We start from the raw sequence: 20446 nt of genomic DNA on the forward strand, positions 1-20446 counted from the left end.
TCAAAATAATTCTCCCTGGAGCCCCCGACCGTGCATCACGATTCTCCTGCTTTTACAATGGATCACAATAACTTAATGACATCTTAAAATCATTGTAGCCAAAGGGGGTTATAAAGTGACGGATGGGGTTTGAATGGGCTGCCCTGGGCCGCATTGTTCCGCCTCAGCGCCCGCCCACTCCTACCCCTGCACCCAAAGCTCAGCGCCCGTGACGTCACTGCTGTCCGTGTGCGGCCCCGCAAGAGCCGGCCCAGGACTGCTGTCTGTCACTGCGGGCCGGGCCGGTCCGGACGGGCCTCATACTGCCCCTGCGCCCGGCCGCGGGACGAGAGCAGCGCCGTGGACGTCATCTGCTGCTGCTACGCTGGTGATGGTGGTTGTGGTTGAATCCACCTGCATGTCGTGCAGTCAATCGAGCTGCTATAAAACGGCATCGTAGGGTAAATGCTGAGCGCACATGGACAGTGAATAAACAGCACTGTCAGAACCAATGTGTTAAATGTAGCATTAGTTCTAAGAATGCATCATGAGAAGATACTGAAATAGTTTCAATATGCACAACCACAAACGCACAAACTAAAATAGTTAAAGTACAAATTGCACAGGATCCCGAATCAGCACAAAGACACGCGTGTTGTTAAATGTATTTATTTGACAAATTGACTCACAAAGAAAATACAACGTAAACCATCCAATTCGCAATTGTTTTTACACAAATAAATAAGAAAATAGTTCTTATTTACAATATGCGTCTGGGTTTGTTCCCAAAACCATAAATGATTTTACAATACTCTTACATTCAGTTTTAGTCTCGCAGTGCAATATTGCAAAAGCAGTGACCGCTTCACTGTCAAAAATCGGGTCATCAGGTGAGAGAAAAACGTGCATTTGAAATCCTGAAAATGGGGCTTTAAAACGCATTCTGCATCCACACTCGGGCTGAAGCCGATGGGAAAAAGCTGGAAGTATTCGATCAAATGCAAAATGCTGCCCCTGGTTTTCCGCTCTTCAAACAGTTCAACTTTACATATATGCCTGCTCTACCAGTCCGTTAAGTATTACATTCAGAAACAACAGGGACTAAATTCGCCTCTGGAATACAAGGCTTAACAATTATACAAGTGTTTGGCGCTCTTGGTTAAGAAGTGGTTCAATATACTCTGGCAGTGCGGACAGTGTTGGAAATTGCGCATTTCAAGAATAAGAAACATTTGTGGCAAAGTATAGAACAGATAATCAGGTTTGAGTTTTAAAGTCAATACCCTCATCTCGGAGTGGTGCTGCTAAACTACGTTATTGGTTGGCTACATATTTAAATAAATAGCGCTAAATGTATAGTATTTTATTTAGAGGCGTTCAAACAATCCAATTTTGAAAAAATATATTACAGCCATGTAATGCACTGAGATCCGTGTGCAGACAGGACACCGCTACACTGAAGGTGTCCGGCCTTGACTGATCAAGAGATCTTCTCAGGACAGCAGGCTGGACGCAACGCATAACACCCCCTATTATTAGACTCTCCAACTATATTCTGTAAACCAAACAATACAATACAAATAACAGAAGATGCCAAGAAATAAACGCATTTTTTGAAACCAAATAACAAGTTTTTTCTAACACAACAATCACTGTGTTCTTACGAAAGTCTCTTTAAACGCATCAGAGTGTGTGTGTAAACCAGTGCTTAAACTAATAAGCGCGACCCTGCAGAGCAATAACACAGCATTAAAACTCACATAAAAATAAAACACCTGTAGGAATGAACCTGGTTGTGACTGCAATGTCTCTTCACAGCACAGCGGTCGGGGGTCAGAGACTGTGCTGTGTCTGTCCTGCTGTGAGACCCCACTGACCAGCACATCACAGAGAAAATTAAACACCAACTGACAGCACACTTCATTCATACTGCCGAAAAAGTAAAAAGTGCACAAAAATGTAATATTAAAAAACAAAACATGAGCAGCGACGGTAATGAACTGAGCGGAGTTTTGCACAATTATATACGAATATATAGAGACAACACCAATAACTAATTCACAAAAAATATATTAAAATAAAAGATTTCTTTATATGTTCAAGTAGGCGCAACACAATGTTGTGTTTAAAGCCACAAATACCACAATCAAGTGAAAACAGTTGCGTGAGAAGAAAACTCACTTTCCTGGTCGTTCCCTAATGGGAGTCGTTGTGCGGTTTAACCTCTGACATGAGGTCAACACAAACACCCTGAACGCTACACAACTCTCCCCACCCGGGTCCACAATCCACCCACATTAAAAAAACTAAACAGTAAAGTCCAGGATAATGCGACACACTGTGCGTATTCATGTTTTTAGGACAATTTCTGTCTCCTTAACATCCACTGTCAACTGCGTCTCTCTTCAGCCTCTGCACAAGGGCGACACCTAGCGGCCGACATGGGCAGCTGCGCATACAGCACAAAGCGAACAGTGACTATCTCTGTAGGGCATGATAATATTATTATTAATAATAATAATAAGACTAACATCCAGGATAGGAGGGGCCAGATAGGCGCAGAAGATAATAAAACACGAGCTCTGTGACAGGCAGGCAAGCAGGCAGGAAGGGCTGGGCGCAGTCTTTAATCTCCCCTCTCCATCACACACACTGAGGATGCAATACACACACACAGCCTGCCACCCACACAGATACACAAACACACTCTCACACACACATACTACACAGCCTGTGAACTGCAGAGTATGTCACCGAATCAATGTAAACAAAATCAATAATCTAAATAAGACTCTGCCGTCCTACCGGTGTGTCATTGAGGGGCATCATCAGCACAGTGAACCCCGTCTGTGTCGTGTTAAGGAAAGTCACATGTGTCACATGTTTTAGGAGTCGAATCTGGGTCAGGGAGGAGTGAAGACACTGCAGTCACTGAAACGCACAAGACAAACCGAACTCACGTTCAGAATGAATGCAGCAGGAAATGTAGGAGCGCATGTTTAATTAATTAATTAATGAATAACGAGATCATGGGTTTAGCTGCACTACTGCCACCCAACAGTCCACTAGGATGGATCGGAGTAGCCCCGAGTCTCTGGCGCCTCTCGGTTTGCAACTGTCCGGCCGACCCAGCCTGACGTGGATCATAGGAGGACGGGAGGCTCTGGCACCGAGCACAGCTTCCACAGAGCCTTCACGTCAGCAGCAGACGATCTGCAGCGGCAACATGCTACAATCAAACTGCAGACATGCCAGCCTTCAGCTGCAAACACGCTGCAAACACGCTGCAAACATGGTAGCCTTCAGCGGCTACTCGCTGCAACGATGCACAACAGGTGACAGACACAGCTCCTGTAATCTGTTGTTCTGTGGCACATCGAGCACATAGACACACACACACACACACACACAGCACCTCGATCCGCAGCGCAGTGCCTCTGCCCCCCCCGGTGAGCGTGCTGACCCGGGCAGCGGTGACACTGCGCAGCGGGGGGCCCCGGGGCTAGGTGGGCGGGACCGGCTGGGCCGGGGGGGACCCGGGCTCGTGCTCAGAGCCGCTGGAGTTGTCCTCATCGTCCTCGTCAGTCTGCTCGGCGGCACGGTACAGCACCAGCGCCTGGGTCTTGTGCGTGATGGTGATGGTGCACGGGCCCTGCGCCCACGGCTCTCCGTCCACCTGCATGGGCATCCGGGAGCTCTTCAGCACCAGCTGGACCGAGCGGGACAGAGCCGGACACAGCACGTCAGCACAGGGACCTCACTGTCTGCACTGGAGCTACACTGTGTGGACTGGACTGGACTGGACTGGAGCTACACTATCTGGACTTAACTGGACTGAAGCTACACTGTGTGGACTGGACTGGGTTGGGTCTGACTGGTGCGACCCTGTGTGGACCGCACAGTGTCTGTACGCTACAGGTGAGCTGCTAACTTTCTGAAATCAAAGGAGGGAGGGAGACGGAGGGGTAGATGGACTCACCCTGACGGTGTGCGCCTGGCCGAGCCGCACCGGGTTGGCCAGCTTGACCTGGATCTGAGCGCAGTGGAAGGAGCCGAATACACCCACCACCTCCAGCAGCCCGTCATCCAGCCTGGAGGAGACACAGAGACACAGACACCCCCGCGTCAAGAGAGTGAGGCAGACAGTCAGGCAGAGAGAGAGAGAGAACAGAAGAAAGAGCAACAAAGAAAGACAGAAAGAGAGTGGGGAGAAGTGAGAGAGAACAGACGAGGTGCAAGATGAGTGGAGAGCGAGGGTCCCTACCGGGTCGGGGGGCACGGCTCATCCCCCATACCCTCCCACAGCCGGCAGCCTCCGCCCCAATACCCGATGTTCAGCACGATGATGCCCTCCAGGCTGGGCAGCTGCACCCTCTCGCCATCCAGCTCCAACTGCACAGAGGAGCACGAAACTCAGCTAGATCATGGAAGCAGCACCGGGGGGGGCAGCGGGAGGGATGGGGGCAGGGCAGGGGGAGGGACATGGGCGGGACAGGGTGGGGTAGGGGCAGTTACCTCAATCTTCTTGTCCAGGTCTTTGCACTCCTGAACTAAGCAGTCTTTGGTCCCATAGAAGAAATAGACGGCCTACAAATCAGAAAGACAGTACAGGGTCAGGGGTCAGCGGTCAGGGGCTGCGCTGCTTCTGTGCTGGACGTTTACTGTTGTTATACTGGGCCCAAATCAACAGCCCCAAGTCCTGCCCTCACCTTGTTGACGATGCGACTGGAGAATAGCGAGGGCGTCTTCTCACGGTGGGCGTGGAAGTTCAGAGCCATCAGGGCGTCCGGCCCCACGGAGAAGTAATTATTCATAGTTAAGACCTGAGAGAAAGAGAGAGAGAGAGAGAGAGAGATGCTTCCGTCAACTGGTTTGACAGGCAGTTCAGCGACAAAATAAAGCAGACACAGACACACACTCACTCACCTACCTTTGGTTTTCGGAAGCTGTAATAGCCTTTAGACGCCACCTGAACTTTCCACCTGAAAACAAAACCACGAAAATGAGACTCGAGCCCCATCTCTGTCCAGCAGCCCAGTATGGGTCAGTATTCCCCACTGGGACCGTAACTGTCCTGTCCATACGCCCTTTATAATTCACTTTAGTTACCCATGTTTTAAACCCATCTCCCAGCCCTCTCCAACCTCTTCATCTGAGAGAGACAGACTGAGACGGGGGGACTGAGGGACGAATGGAGGGACTGAGGGACGAATGGAGGGACAACACAGGGATAGACAGACAAGGGGACGGACGCACCTGTCCAGTTTGACAGCCTCTGCGTCCAGCACGTCTCGCAGCACCTGCTCCACGGGGACTTCACGTGCGAAGCCAGTGCCCCAGCCCAGAGAGTTGGACAGGTCGTTGCCCGTCCCCAGCGGCAGGATGGTGACCTGTGGGACGAACTGCTCCTGGCCCTGGAAGCACAGAGACACACAGAGACGCGGTTACGCCACAACACAGTTATGCAGCTGCTGCGATGGGGTGTTTTGTTTGAGGGCTGTAAGAGGACGGGGGGCAGTGAGGGGACTGACGCTTGTGACTGAAATGCTCCCCCATGCCCCGCTGCCCATCTGTGCCAGCTCAGACTGCCCTCTGTCCCGCTTTCTCTCACCATTCCTCTCCTCAAAACTGATTTAATCTTCTTACCCTCCAGCTCAGAGATTATCCCACACAGGCATTGCCCACAGATTAACAACAACGAAGCACAAAATCAAACACAAAACTCTACAATGCTCTACAACCTAGAGAGGAATTGTGGCTATTACTACTATGATTAAAATGTAATTAAGATATTAATACAGTTGACACATCTCAGAGTTGTACTCAGCACTTTGAGATCCTTTGGGATGAATGGCGCTATATAAACGCAAGATTATATTATTATTTAGTCTCCCCGCCCCACCCGTTCACACTGACCTTCAGCTTCATGGCGTCGATGGCGTCCAGCACCCAGCCCACAGTGCCATCCCCCCCGCACACCAGCACACGCACACAGCCCCCCGGGAGCAGAGTGCACAACTGCAGGGCCTTGGAGGGAGGGAACTGCGTCAGGTCAAACACCTGAGAGGAAGAGGGGGAGGAGAAGAGATTCGTCAAGGATTCGTCAGGGAACGATGGCTGAGCTGACTGTGTGAGTGTGTGTGTCCTGACTAACACACACTCCATTAAGGGTAATGGCACTAAATAAAACCGCAACATTCAAAGCCGTTCGCCGCACTGTTCAGAGTAACATCAGTGACAGGATGTCTAAAGCCTGAATATGCAAATTCAAACGTCCACCCGCTGACTAAATGGTGATTTGCATTTGCATAGAAAAGGCCGGGAAACTGAAAAGGATTGTGGACTGAGCTGAACTGAGCCGGACTGTACTCTGAACAGCAGGAGCTCAGTGCCAGCCCAGCAGTTGATCCGCGTGGCCAGCACTCTCACCTGCACCGGGTTGAGCAGCGTGCGGAACTCCCCCAGCAGCGCCTCGCCCATGTTGTTGCCGCTGCGCGTGTTCGCCAGGACCAGCACCGGGGTCCAGCCGGGCCCGCAATCAGCTGCTAGCTGAGAGGGAGGGAGAGAGAGATTAAAGAAATGTACCTTATTTTCCTTCTTCATTGACACTGGTTGAGCCAAGCGGGACACTCGGACCTCTGTACCTTGCTGTACTCGTCTGTCTGCCCGCGGCGCAGCCTGTTGATGCGGTGCAGGTAGTGGGGGGGGATGATCAGGCTGCGGAACTCCCCCAGGTCACAGCGCCCCCCCCCCGGCAGGCTGGCCTTGCAGTCCTCGTGCACCACGGTCTGACACCAGACGCACCTGCGTGGGAAACACATGGGTTCAGGGCTCCAGCACGAAGTACAAGGAGAGAAGCGCTGAGCCAGGCTGGGGGGAGGGTGCTGTAGATTGGCAGTCTGAGGGTAAGGAGTTTTAGAGATTACAGAGAGTGAAAGACAACATGTGCCACCTCTCTCTCTCTCTCTGTGAGAACATGAGGCACACTTAGGAAGACAAACTGATGACCCATCACATCTTGTTTCAGAGAGAGAGAGACAGAGACAGATAGTGAGAGGGGCCAGAGAGGGAGAAGGGAACATGCTTTTCACTTTGCGCTCAAGAAAAAAAGAAGAGTGAGAGAGAGAAAGAGTGTGAGTTTGGACTGAACGAATCAAACAGAGGCTGGGCAGGCATCCCCCCCAGGCTGGGGAGTGATGGGTGAACAGTGAGTGCCGACCCACTCGACAACAACACCCCCACAACACCTCCTCTTCCTCCTCTCCTCTCCTCCATGACGCAGCGCCCCCCCCCTCCTCTCTCTGCTGTGAACCGACACACATCCCAGATTAGCGGTACTGAAGCGGTTTAGCCATTAGTTGTTCTCCAATGTAATATGCGGGGGGAGTAATCGCAAACGACAAATTATGTAACTATTTACTCTTGTGATCGCAGACACAGGCCCTCACCCAGGGAGACCACCGCTTCGCCGCCGCTGCCCCAGCCATGCGGCCCTCTTGTGATTTGTTATATACGAAATACCAAAATAAATACATAAAATAAAGCCCCCATTGAGTGCCGGGCTGCAAAATGATCTGGCAGGTCACGAAGTCACTGTGTTGTATTTAGCTGCAAGGAAAGGGAGGCAAACAAAACTGCCATTGTGGCGCAGCAGGATGAACCACTAAGGCTTATCAAACACAGACAGAGACAGACAGAATGAGAGTGACAGAAAGACAGAGGCAGAAGCATGCCTGTGACACTGAGTGTGCTGCGCACTAGTCACACTGCTTTCCCACTGTTTGCTTGGTTGCTGGTACCTGAAGTCGCAGAGTTTGGGCTGCGTGCCGCACTGCTGTTTGCACACCGCGCAGCAGCTGCACAGCGGCACATTGCCCCGGACCCAGCGGTGCGCCAGGGAGCCGTCCGCCTGCGCCGGCGACATGATCTCCTTGCAGGACAGGCTGCGGTCGGCCCGGGGCAGGCAGCCCTCGTCGGCGCAGACCCCGCAGCACTCACAGAAGGCGCCCCGCAGGATGTGCTGGGAACACACGCAGCAGTAGGTGGGCTTGCTGAACAGGTCGGTGAGGCGCCAGGCGTGCTTGCTCCTCCGGAAGATGTCCTGGATGAGCCCCTTGCGCTTGGAGCGCTGCACACTGCACCACAGGGTCAGCAGCACGGGCAGCACGATCGCCAGCCCGGTCCAGGCCAGCAGGGTCCAGTCCTCCCGGGGCTCCCCGCTGCCCTCCTCCACCTCCATCGCCGGGTTTGGATGCAGCACAAGTGGGACTTGGAGCAGCACCCAAATAATAAAGTGACAATTATAATCCTTCCAGGGCGCTCAGTGCTGCGCTGCGGCTGCGGGGAGAGGGATGTCCGGCCCGAGGGATTGAGCAACGCCGGGCGCGCTCGTCATGCCTCTGGAGAGAGAGGGGGTGATGGCGGTGATGCTACAGAGCACAGCAACTACATCCTCATTCCTGCAGGACGGCGAGCTGGGCATGCAGTGTGACATCAGCGCCCGTATTACAGTGACGTGCGCGATTCAATCCCAACGACCCCCCCACCGTGCACACACCGCCGGCTCCGCGCGCTGGGGGGGGTGCGCGAGAGCTGCACTTCCGGGTAGCGGAACGGCGAGACGACTCGTGTGTCAAAATAAAAGTCCTCCCATTCTCGCATTTGGGTGTACGTAGGAAACAGACTGCTCTGGGATGGGTTTATTGCAGCCGACAGGATGCACATGCACACTTCATAAAAGCAATCCATTGACGAGCAGTATGCTTTAAATGTAGTAAGCTGTGGGTGTGACTTTGTGACCTTAAGCATTTCCCCTGGTCCACCTGCTGTATATTAGAAAGCACAGCAGCCACACACCGATTCCTCCTTCCTGGAGAAGGCCACAGCTGGATTCCCATGCTTTCCCTTTTCTTCAATGAATGACGTGGAATGAACACAGCCACCTAAGACACTCATCTCTTTTTCATACTCGTTTATTAAGAACACAGTAACTTAAAGACATTTCAGAAATAAAAAGAACGGTCTGGAATCAGCGGCCAGAGGGTGTTGGCAGGATGAGTTTTAAGGAGATGCACCCGGTCTGGACATAGTGGAGAAAGAGAGAAAACCGGTATTTACTAGTATAATAAAAGGGCTTTCATGTTCTCTTAGAAGTCATAAAAAGACAATGTGAAGATATGTATAATTTTGCAACAATAAACAATTGTTTAACAAGTAGGTACATGAATATTCGTATACACGTCAGAAATGTTTGATATTCCTTAACAACTTTGAAAAATAACTAGTTTCCCGGGATTTTAAAGGCACCGTGCAACGGCTGACTGTTATTCTTCGGTGTCTGTGGAGGCAGAAGTAATTAAATAAACCTTACAATTTCTCATGCACTTATACAGAAGATGCACCAGCAAATTAGGAATTAAATAAAACCATAACATTTTAATTGATCACATCCTACCCCACAACTTCCAAGCGAAAAGAATATTCTAGATATAGAACAGTAATGTTATTCCCTTTGAATGCACCCTGTTTTTATCAAATCAGAAAAGGGATGCATACTGAAGGAAATAAAATTGTACAGAAACTCTAAAATACTTACCATATCCATGGAATCAAAGTGTCGCTATTTAGAACGGTTTAAGTTTTTTTGGACAAGTTCTTATTTACACCTATTCCTGAATTCAGGAGCGATTAATCAAAATTCCTGTTCGGAAAAGCGACAGTTGTAAAGACAGATGGACGCAGAGGAGTCGCCGGCTCAGCCCAGTTAAGTATGGGTTTGTCACGTGATCGCGCAAACAATCGATGCATCTCGTAGCTAAACTAGGAGAGAGGGTGGAGTTTTTTACGTGATCACTTGTTTAGCGAAGAGTTCGGTATATTTTGCAACTGTATTCTAGTAACGACTGTTTGTTAGTAAATTAGCAACTATTTTATCGGACTTTATCCTTAGATTGACACGTAGTTTCTGTAAATCAGGAGCGGTTACATTGTAGGCTGTTATTTAGTATTGTTCAGTGTAACTGCATGTGTCTGGCACGGTCTGTCTGTAAACACATGTAAGCGGCCATTAAATGTACTAGCAGTTCTGCCTGGGATTTTGTTATTACAGCCTTGTGTCATTCAACGCCAGGCAGGTGTGCAGTCCTAATTAGCTACAGGTGGAGTATTTTACTGCCCCCTGGACCTCTGCGCCAGCCGTCAGCGCCCCCCTTACAAAGGGCAAGGACTCTAGCTGCGGGACTCCAGCCAGAAGAAGACTGCGAGGACTTTACTTTCTGCTCTCCTCCCTCCCCTTGCTGTCCTTACCTACCATCTTCCTGGGAGACCTCAACATCCACCTCTCCAACCCTTCCCACTCTTCCAGATTTCTTCCTCTCCTTCACTCCTTTAATTTCTCCCTCTTCCCCATCTCCCCCCACTCACAGGGCAGGCCGCCAGCTAGACCTCATCTTCTCTAGAGGCTGATCCCTTTCAACACTCTCTGACACTCATGGACATCTCAGACCACCACTTAATCTCCTTCTCCCTTTCCCTCTTTTGCCTCCTTCTCCAAGATCACAGACATCCACAGGCTCTTCAACAGTCCCCCCTCCTCTCCCATCACACCCAAGTCTCCCACCAACCAAGCTTCCTTTTTTTCCCCCCCACTCTCCGCTTTCTCAGATTGAAGTTTCCTCTCTCCTCCTAGTTCACAAACCTACAACATGTGCCCTGGACCCTCTCCCTACTCGCCTCCTCCAAGCGACTGCTCCTGATCTACTCCCCTTCATCTCCTCCCTCCTCAACTCCTCACTTCTCTCTGGCTGTTTCCCCTCTGAATTTAAATAAGCTGCTGTCATCCCACTCCTCAAGAAACCAACCCTTGACCTACCGCCCTGTCTCCCTACTCCTCTTCCTCTCCAAAACCCTTGAGCGTGCTGTACACCATCAGCTCTCTGCATTTCTTTCCCATCACTCACTTCTTGATCCTCTGCAATCTGGCTTCCGCACAGCTCACTCCACTGTGATGGCTCTCCTGGCAGTCACCGACTCCCTCAGCTGTGCTCGGGCGGCCTCCCTCTCCTCCGTCCTCATCCTCTTTGATCTCTCTGCAGCATTTGACACTGTCGATCACTCCACCCTCCTCTCCTCCCTCACTGACCTTGGAATCTCTAGAACTGCTCTCACCTGGTTCTCCTCCTACCTCAATGACCGGACCCATCAAGTGACCCGGCGAGGTTCCTCATCCACCCCCCCAACCTCTCCTCACAGGTGTACCCCAAGACTCCATCCTGGGCCCACTAATGTTCTCGCTCTGCACTCGCTTCCTGGGCCCCCTCATCGCATCCCATGGTTTCTCCTACCACTTCTACGCTGATGATGCGTAGATCTTCCCGTCTTTTCCCTCTTCTGACCTTCTCATCCCCTCTCGCATCTCTTCCTGCTTGTCTGCAATCTCCACCTGGATGCACTCACACCACCTCAAGCTCAACCTCTCCAAATCTGATTTCCTCTGTTTTCCCCATTCTTCCTCACCATCTGCTGATCTCTCCATCTCAGTCCCCTTGGAATCTACGACACTCTCTCCTTCTTCCACTAAGAACCTAGGAGTCACCCTCGATCTTGCGCTACACTCAGGACCTCAAACTAATTTATGCAGATGGTATTGATGAATTTGGGCATCACAACAGGAGACTTGCATTAACATAGAAACTCCTACATCATCAGCAGAAACAGCTGATTTCCAATGAAGATGTGAAAATGTGTGCATTTCAATTACAGAGTTCCATCAAAATAGATCTCTTTGATTGACAAGCACCAGAAACCATGATTAAGTATATTGTAAATATATGTGCTATATATACACATGACATTAATTTTATATATAAGCTTTCAAGCTTTGTTTTGAACTGCATCTATTAAAGTCCTGTACATTAATCAACAGCAGGACCAGGGGAGACTCTCTGGGGACATCGGGCCACTTGCTCCATGGCAATGTTCCTGTCCCAGGACATAAGGAAACCAACAAAGCAAAAAGACCGTAAACAAATCAGCTGAAAAATCAGAATTAGGGGCAGGTAGACAAAAAGGTACTTAAGCGGTGACAAAAAAAGTCAAGCAGTTCACCAGAGGACAGAAACCTAGAGACCAAAAAAAAAAGCATGTGGCAACTACCGTGTCATGTTTGCAGAATGATTGCCTTCCTGAATGAACTCATCCATTCAAGAAGATTTTATTTATGAATGTTGTCAGTTGTCAGTGCTGGCGTATGACTATGATGTTGTAGGAGTGACAAACATACAACAATACAAATTGAAAGGATACACAGTTTAGCAGATTGAGTGGTGGAGTAGCATCATATGTCAGAAATGACACTGAGGCAGAAAAACTCAAATTATATCCTGCTAATGAAACAATATTTTGAATAAAAGATCTGGAGGATTAGTGGTAGGATTATGTTACAGGCCACCCAACTCAGATATTCAGAAAGAGGTTGCATTGTACAGTGTAATCAGGACTGCATGTAGCAAGGATGTGGCTGTTATAATGGGGGATTTCAATTTCCCAAACAGACTGGGAAAGCCCAGTGGGGACTACAGAAGCAGAAATAGAAATGGTTGAAATGGCAAATGACTGCTTTCTAACTCAATTTGTCAGGGAACCAACCAGGGAGAGTGCATGCCTTGATTTGATATTTTAAAATGACCAAGATCAAGTCAAAGGGACAGTAGTCAGAGAACCAATGGTGAACTGTGATCACAATATGGTTAGCTTTGAGGCATTCTTTAACAATTTTAGAAAAGCAAACCTTGAAGGTATGAGGCGACACTTAGAAGAGGTAGACTGGAGCACACTGGATACAGATTCAGTAGAAAGGATGGTTATATTTTAAGAATTTTTCCTCAGTCTCAAGTAGTATATTTGTACCAAAACTTAGCAAATTGAGGACTAAAAAACACTGGCCAAAATGGTTTAATAGAGGTATGCAAAAAAGAGAAAATGTTGTATAGCGCATACAAAAGGGATACAGATTAAACAAAATACAAAGAATATGTTGAGCTGCAAAGAGATGTTAAGAAAGGGATCAGGAAAGCAAAGAGGAAAATGCAAAGAAACATAGCTCTTGGAGCTAAAACTAAACTGTCCATATTGCCCTGTTTACTGGCCCATGACCCTCACCTGTTCCTGGACTTCTCGGACGCTCTACACCTGGGTTCCTTCCCTTGGCTACCGGTACATGACACACCAAGGGCCAGATGGTATATTTCCAACAGTACTTAAAGAAATGAAGGAAATTATTTATAGGCCGCTAACTCAAATATTCCAAATGACACTTAGAACAGGGGATGTGCCAACTGACTGGAAGACAGCAAATGTCAAACCAATCCACAAGAAAGGGGACAAAACTGAGCCAGGAAATTACAGACCAATCAGCCTCACCTGCATCACCTGTAAAATGTTGAAGAAAATTGTTAGACAGAAAATAGAGGCGCATCTTAATGAAAACCATATTCTTGGAGATAGTCAACATGGGTTTAGACGAGGCAGATCATGTCTTACTAATTTATTAGAATGTTTTGAACATGCAACTGCAGCTGTAGATCATGTGAAAGCATATGATAGGATTTACTTAGATTTTCAAAAAGCTTTTGATAAGGTTCCTCACCAAAGACTGATCCTCAAATTGGAAGCTGTAGGCATTCAGGGTAATGTAAGTAGATGGATTATGAACTGGTTGACGTCTAGGAAACAGAGGGTGTCGATTAGAGGAGTTGCTTCTAACTGGAGTGAGGTTGTTAGTGGAGTTCCACAGGGATCAGTACTTGGGCCTTTGCTTTTTCTAATCTATATTAATGATCTGGACTCTGGGATAGTTAACAAACTTGTCAAATTTGCAGATGATACTAAAATAGGTGGCTCAGCAGATACAATCTCGGCAGCGCAGGCTATTCAAAGCGACTTGGATCATATTCAGTTGTGGCCGACACCTGGCAGATTAAATTCAATGTGGACAAGTACAAGGTAATACATGCAGGTAGTCAAAATGTCCACTATAATTATGAGAGGATTAGGATTAGAACTAGAAGTAAATAATGAGAAAGTGAGGAGTCCACATAGACTTCTAGGTCTTTCTCCATCCAAACAATGTGGGGAAGCAATAAAAAAGGCAAACAAAATGTTAGGTTATATTGTCAAAAGTGTAGAATTGAGAACAAGGGCTGTAATGTTCAGACTGTACAATGCACTAGTTAGACCTCATCTGGATACTGTGTGTAGTTCTGGGCTCCACACTTCAAGAAAGATATCGCTGCTCTAGAGGCAGTTCAGAGGAGAGCAACCAGACTTATTCCAGGTCTGAAGGGAATGTCCTACTGAGAGACTGAGGAACTGAACCTTTTCACCCTGGAACAGAGGAGACTACGTGGGGACTTGATCCAAGTCTTCAAAATCATGAAGGGCATCAACCACATCAAACCAGAGGAGCTTTTCCAGATCAGCAGGGACACACGCACCCGGGGACACAAATGGAAATTGGGCTTCAAGGCATTCAAGACGGAAAACAGGAGACACTTCTTCACACAGAGAGTCGTCACAATCTGAACAAACTCCACAGCAATGTGGTAGAAGCTGAAAATCTGGGAACATTTAAAAATAGACTGGATAGGATCCTTGGCTCACTTAGTTATTAATGGCCTCCTCTCGTTTGTAAACGTGCTTTGCTTCGGGTTCCTGAAGCCTGTGGTGTATGTATGGAGATCTAGCCAAACCTGCACGGGGAATACTGCGTGGCAGCGAGTCCACATCTCGCTTTAATAAACATGGTTTTCAGCTTACAATCACCCGTGACATGAATTCACAAAGCAGCTGTTGCTGAGCAGTGAAAGAAGAAACGGCAGGCTGCAGCTGGCAGGAGGAGACGCTCACAGATGGTGGGGGCAGGACTCCTCCCGAGAGCAAGGCTCCTATTGGGCAGTTATGGTATACGTTTTCACTGATTGGAAAGTCAGAATGCTCTTCCCATTCAGTAATAGCTACCTATCAATTTGAAAGGGAACTAATTGTGCACCCAAACTCCATAAAAATAAACTGGTGTGGAGATTGTAAAAATAAACATGGTTTGTTTTAAGTTTCTAAAGCCTGAAGCACGCAATTTAAATCACTGGATAATTATCATGTTGTTTGTGATTTCCCCTCTGCCCCCTTCCCCTTAGATCTTAAATATGACTTCACACCTTGACTGCACTTATTCGCTATACCAATCTAGGATGTTGGACTTTATATTTACTGTATAATTTCCTATGCACTTGTGTAATTTTAAACTTGTAATTGTATCAGGTTTTGAACTGTACTGTATTGCACTTTTTGTAATGCTCTTATATTTTGTAAGTCACCATGGATAAGGGCATCTGCTAATAAATGAGTAACTTGTTTGATTGTTCAAACCTAACAGCTTAAGAAGCCCTGCTGCGAGTGTCAGGCCTGCTCTCCACACTTCCCCTGTTCACCACTTGAGGTCATCCTGATCAACCGAATACTAGCCAGTCCCCCTCTCCAAATTAGCAATCATCCAATTAACAGTCCACATCTCCATGTGCACTTGTCCCAATAACCCTCTGCACTCATTGGTTCTACCTCTCCCCACCAGCTCCTCGGTCTACACTCTGCCCTGCACTTAACAGTCACTGAAGGACAAACGGGGGTTTAAGTCTGGTCGTCTTACCAGAGTCACTTCTAAACATTCCTAGATTACCTGACCCTTAGTGTTCCTGCCCTCTTGCTTTTTTCTCATGACCTCCCCTTTGGCTCTTATTGTTTTGCGCGTCTCCCCAGCAATTTACCTCTGGACTGTTCTTGACTATGATTTTTGGATCTCCCCTTTGTACTTTGTGCCGCTTGGGATTGTAAAGCGCAGATCAAGAGTGTTGACAAGTGAATTAAAACCTCCATCCTCAACAATTGAGATTGGCTGGAGGTCCCTCACAATCATCTCTCCCAGGCTTCTGGTAAACTCTCCAGCTGTTTCGGAGTCATACATGAAAAATAAATATAATTATGTCCTACAAGCTACACTACTATTGAGTACGTTTACAAAACCCCAACTGGAGAGAAGAAAAAAAACAGTTTATGGCAATAATTGGACTGAAGTGTTTACATGCAAGCAATACCGCGATTACACAAAATACTTGTTAACATGGGATCGGTGCAATAGTGGGGTTTCGCTTTATACAGGACCTGGCGCCGGTTACGTAGTCAGACATGGACGCATTTAAAACAGAAATCTGACTAAACTGATAACATGTCCAGATTAATCGAAATGCTGGCCACCTATTGAGACCCCGATTAAATATATCGGATAAAAGTGTTTCCATTACTTTTTACACAGCTGGATATGAACCTTAGGGGTATCGGAGTACTAGTGTATATGTACCTGCACCAAGTGTAATATCAGTGAATACTTATTTTATTTCTTGAGGAGCATGGCTTCTGTTGAAATGATTAAAATGACCGGTTATCACTCAGGTGCTGGATGATGCCCGTCTCTCGCCTCCGCTCAGCTCGGCGTGCTGTCGTGTGTTTTACAAGGTTTGCGGTATTGCCACGATGGGTCACATTTTGCTTGAGTTTATATAGCGACTTTGCTGTTGTAAACATTACTGTTGCTTCTCTAGAAACAACATGCTTAAAAAAAAAAATAATTAAAGCAATGATTTAGTAATTGATGGGTGGGTGGTGGTGGTGGACGGTGCTGGAGTGGGTGTGGATGAGGGCAGTGCCGCGGGAAGCAAGGGTGGCGTTTTTTTTTTTTTTTTTTTTTTTTAAACCAAAAATAAATAAAATAAAGAGCAAGACAATGTTCTTTATTAGACTATAGTTAGAATAGTTTTCGTATCCAGGTTGGCAATGAGCACCACGGACAGCATACAAGCACTCCCCACAGTCAAGGTCTGTCGCACCCCACCCCCCGTGGATGAGGGGGCCCAATTTGGAAAATGTTGTCCTCCTGTCCATAAACCCTGATGGCGGCCCTGGTCTACAGGGATCCTGTGTTCCATGGCTTTGTATTGTTTTGGGTTTGATTTGATTTGGTTTAGTTTTGATGTTTTAATTGGATTTATTTGGCTTTCTTCGGTGTATTTAAATCTATGTAAAACATTTCCGCTGTACATATAAATATTAGTATTAAACTTTCGCATTTCGGTTTGCCGTATATTTTTGTTGCAGCTGAAAATTGTGACTTGGAAAATATTTAATAAAAAATAAACAGCTGTTGCAAGACACCGTTGATGACCATCGCATCGATACACTGGAAACTACTTCCATTTACACAATGTCTTAAAAAGCATTTTACAAAATGTGAAATACGGTTTGTCTAACACATCTGACCAATATAGGCAGTTTCTATTTACTGTGCCTGTTCAAGATTTTAAATCACAGGTTTGAATTTTTGGTTATGAAAAATTTGAAAATTTGAAGTTTTTCCAACTTCTATTGAAAGTGAAAAGCAAGAGCTAAAATGATAGACTGTGACAGAATTCAGAGAATTGATACAGGGCAGTCTGGAAGTGTTACGGTATGAAGTCACGGCTGTAGATCAGTGAACGAGTGCAGTCGCATAGTGCAGGGTTTCTCACCAGCCGGGGCGCCGAGGCCGCACGTCCGCTCCGGAGCCCCTCTGTGCCCAGCGATGGGTCACGGTCCTGGTGGGTCGTGCCTTGGAGCCCTTTTTGTAAAATAAACCAAGGGTAAAAGTTAAACAAAAGTCCTTTTTGTAATTAACTCATTTTCCTCCAAGTTTCTTTTATTGAAAAAAATAAGGCACACTCCTGTAAAACCTTCATCTTTCTGTGCCGACTTCACTCCGGTTTCCCGATTTCGATCTCTGCCTCAGTTTTATTCATCTGGTTGTTTTGAGGCAAAACATGTAACCAGATCTCACTAAAGCCCTGCCTGACGCGCACGGTCCCCCGACCTTTTCTCCTCCTGCTGGTCTCTCGACTCGGTGTAGGTTTGGTGCGGCCGAGCTCTCTCTCTGTGGAGGTTTAACTAAAAGTACAAATCGGTTGGTTTCATAAAACTATACAGATTTATACATATGCTGGATTTAAGTTACTTTAGCATTTAATTGTACTGAACGCCATGGCGGTGAAATGTTTAAAAGGCCTTTATCGTTCTTTTTCTGCAAGACAGTTTCTATTAAAAGGCTTTTGTTTCAGAAAACGAATTCTAAGTTTCTTAATTTTTTTTAATTTCATTACCTTATATCATGGGTTATGGTTAAAAGTTTATTTTAATTCTATATAACTGTACAAATGTGACTAGGTAGTTGAGATCTTCAGACTACATCCCAACCCACTATGTAAAATATATACAACGCACAGACCTGCTTAACACTTATTCATTGTATTAACTTATTTAATGAAGTGATTAGCTTTATTTTCAAGCAACGTTTTTTCTGTACCAAATGAAGTTTTAATGGAGAATTTAGTTTCTGCATGTATATTTTGTGATCTTAAGTTAACTTATTACATGAAGATGTTGTGAACGTACAATTATCAAGTGTGTGCATTTACTTAATCTTTACATTTTAACTTGTTTAAATTACCACTTGTTCAGCTATAAATGGTATAAATATTAGTAAATTAGATTTTTACATTTACACATTTAAGGGCCTTGCTCCTGCATAATCAAAAAACAAATTCCCCAAAGAAACACTATAGCTAGAATATAGATAGAATTAACTTCAATTAAGGCAAAAATAGAAGCCAGATTAGGAATGCCAAGACTGAAAGTAGAAACAACAAGGTAGTGCTCTCTCTCACCTGTCCTGTGTCTGACATCCTCATCAGAGAAGTTGCCACAGTTTCACACTACACACGCAATTGCTTGTTCCGGATCCTGTGAGTGAAATCTGCAGAAAAAGAGACACAGACCTGAAAACCACAAAGCTCAGTGACATGGGCAAACAGTCTCTCCTGATAGATCCAAACAGGCCTCACAGCTTTAATTAAACAGCAACCACGTTAGAGTAGTGCAGTGGTCTCCAACCCTGGTCCTCCAGAGCCCCTATCCACTTAATCTTTTAGGTCACCTTAAATCACCAATTTCTAAATACTGGGAACACATGGTAGTAATTAATCAATTAATCAACTCAACCCAGGGATTGCTCCAATTGTGTTTTAATGATTGCATTTACCAAACCTCCGGCTGAATTGTTTGAAATTAACTACTTTCAGGTGATAGAAGGGTGATCTCCAAAACCTGCTGGATAGGGGCTCTCTAGGACCAGGACTGGAGACTACTGGTTTCGACGCATTAACAAAACTGAAGACTGCTTTGAAAAAGGACATGCACTTGAATATACTTTTGGTTGAGAAGAAAATATCAAGTTTATTTCTCCATGATGTTTTTTTATTACATGTTAATAGTTTTTATGGTTGATTTATTGATCATATTGATGGACACGCCAGATTCCAATTAGTGCCTATACTGTCACATTAAGAACACGGGTAAAATCTGAATTCTGTTTTAGGCCTGTCTTTAAAATCAGTTGCAACTGTGTGACGTGAAATACAAATAATGAAATACGAAAATTACCAAAAGAGAGAAGAGCTGTAGATGGGTTCTGAAACAGGGGAAATTAGATAAATCGTACATCAGCAATTATTTATTTATTTATTTATTTATAATACTTATCCACTTTTGTTTTTTGTCATTATGTACATAGTTAAATGATACATTTTAACACATTTTTACAAAACGTGTTCCATGAATTCTTGGTACTTTAAATATGTAAGAAAAATAATCTTTCACAACTTCTGAGGTAGGCCATTAAACATCTTACAGTAAAATCATTAGCAAGCCCTGGAGGAGAGGGCAACTGCAAGCTGTGGACTCCCGGAGGTTTCTTTTCAGTTAAATTAGATGTATCCCCCCCCCCCCTAGTGCTATGCAGTTTAAAACTTAGTGAATTAAAAAATAAGAACAATGAAAAAATATAAGCTGTTTGTGCTTTATTATGCATTATTGTTGAGGACGGCGTAAACTTACAATGACGAGAAACTGGCCCTTCTGAGGCCTCGTGTATTCTGTTCAGTGGGTGTCTGTACATTACACTTCACCCTGTTTGCAGGATGCAGAATGCGTACTTGTGTCGGGAATCACACATGTATATAACCAATAGGCCAGAATGGCAGGGAGGTGTCAGTTTTGGTCACCCCACCCCCTATTCAAAAGTCAACAACACTTACAAAGACGAGCGGAAATTATGACGTTACTCTCTCTCGTTCTCCCTCCCTGCCTCCGTCTCTCTCTCAGTTCATTTCAAATGCGTTTCAAGCATCATACTCAATTCCCTCTCATTGTTAGTGCAAATGTCAGACACACACTTTTGTTCCGTGTTTATTTGTTCATTGATTTAACTCAAATCTTTTTATTTACATATTTAAGAAATAATGTATACTTTTCACCACATCTAAATAATTCCTAC

At 46.1% G+C, this 20446-nt stretch overlaps 1 protein-coding gene and 1 long non-coding RNA gene across 2 annotated transcripts; both read right to left on the reverse strand.

Annotated features, from left to right (window-relative positions):
- Window positions 1–632: 632 nt before the first annotated feature.
- dgke (diacylglycerol kinase, epsilon) lies at window positions 633–8569 on the reverse strand. The gene is made up of 11 exons (XM_066704198.1): window positions 7779–8569; window positions 6624–6783; window positions 6409–6528; window positions 5896–6039; window positions 5236–5393; window positions 4910–4961; window positions 4689–4802; window positions 4495–4566; window positions 4244–4371; window positions 3959–4070; window positions 633–3688 (listed from the first exon to the last, which is right to left on the reverse strand). Exons 1-11 carry the CDS (start codon window positions 8216–8218, stop codon window positions 3482–3484), a joined length of 1707 nt encoding a protein of 568 aa, XP_066560295.1. The 5' UTR covers window positions 8219–8569; the 3' UTR covers window positions 633–3481.
- A 366-nt stretch (window positions 8570–8935) lies between these two features.
- Window positions 8936–19060, reverse strand: LOC136749711 (uncharacterized). Its single transcript, XR_010816782.1, has 4 exons — window positions 18957–19060; window positions 18780–18868; window positions 17592–17680; window positions 8936–9058 (listed from the first exon to the last, which is right to left on the reverse strand). It is a non-coding gene; the product is annotated as an uncharacterized LOC136749711 (long non-coding RNA).
- Between the last annotated feature and the right edge of the window lie 1386 nt (window positions 19061–20446).

The sequence above is a fragment of the Amia ocellicauda genome, chromosome 5 (genome assembly GCF_036373705.1).
Source record: "Amia ocellicauda isolate fAmiCal2 chromosome 5, fAmiCal2.hap1, whole genome shotgun sequence".
Classification (NCBI taxonomy): domain Eukaryota; kingdom Metazoa; phylum Chordata; class Actinopteri; order Amiiformes; family Amiidae; genus Amia; species Amia ocellicauda.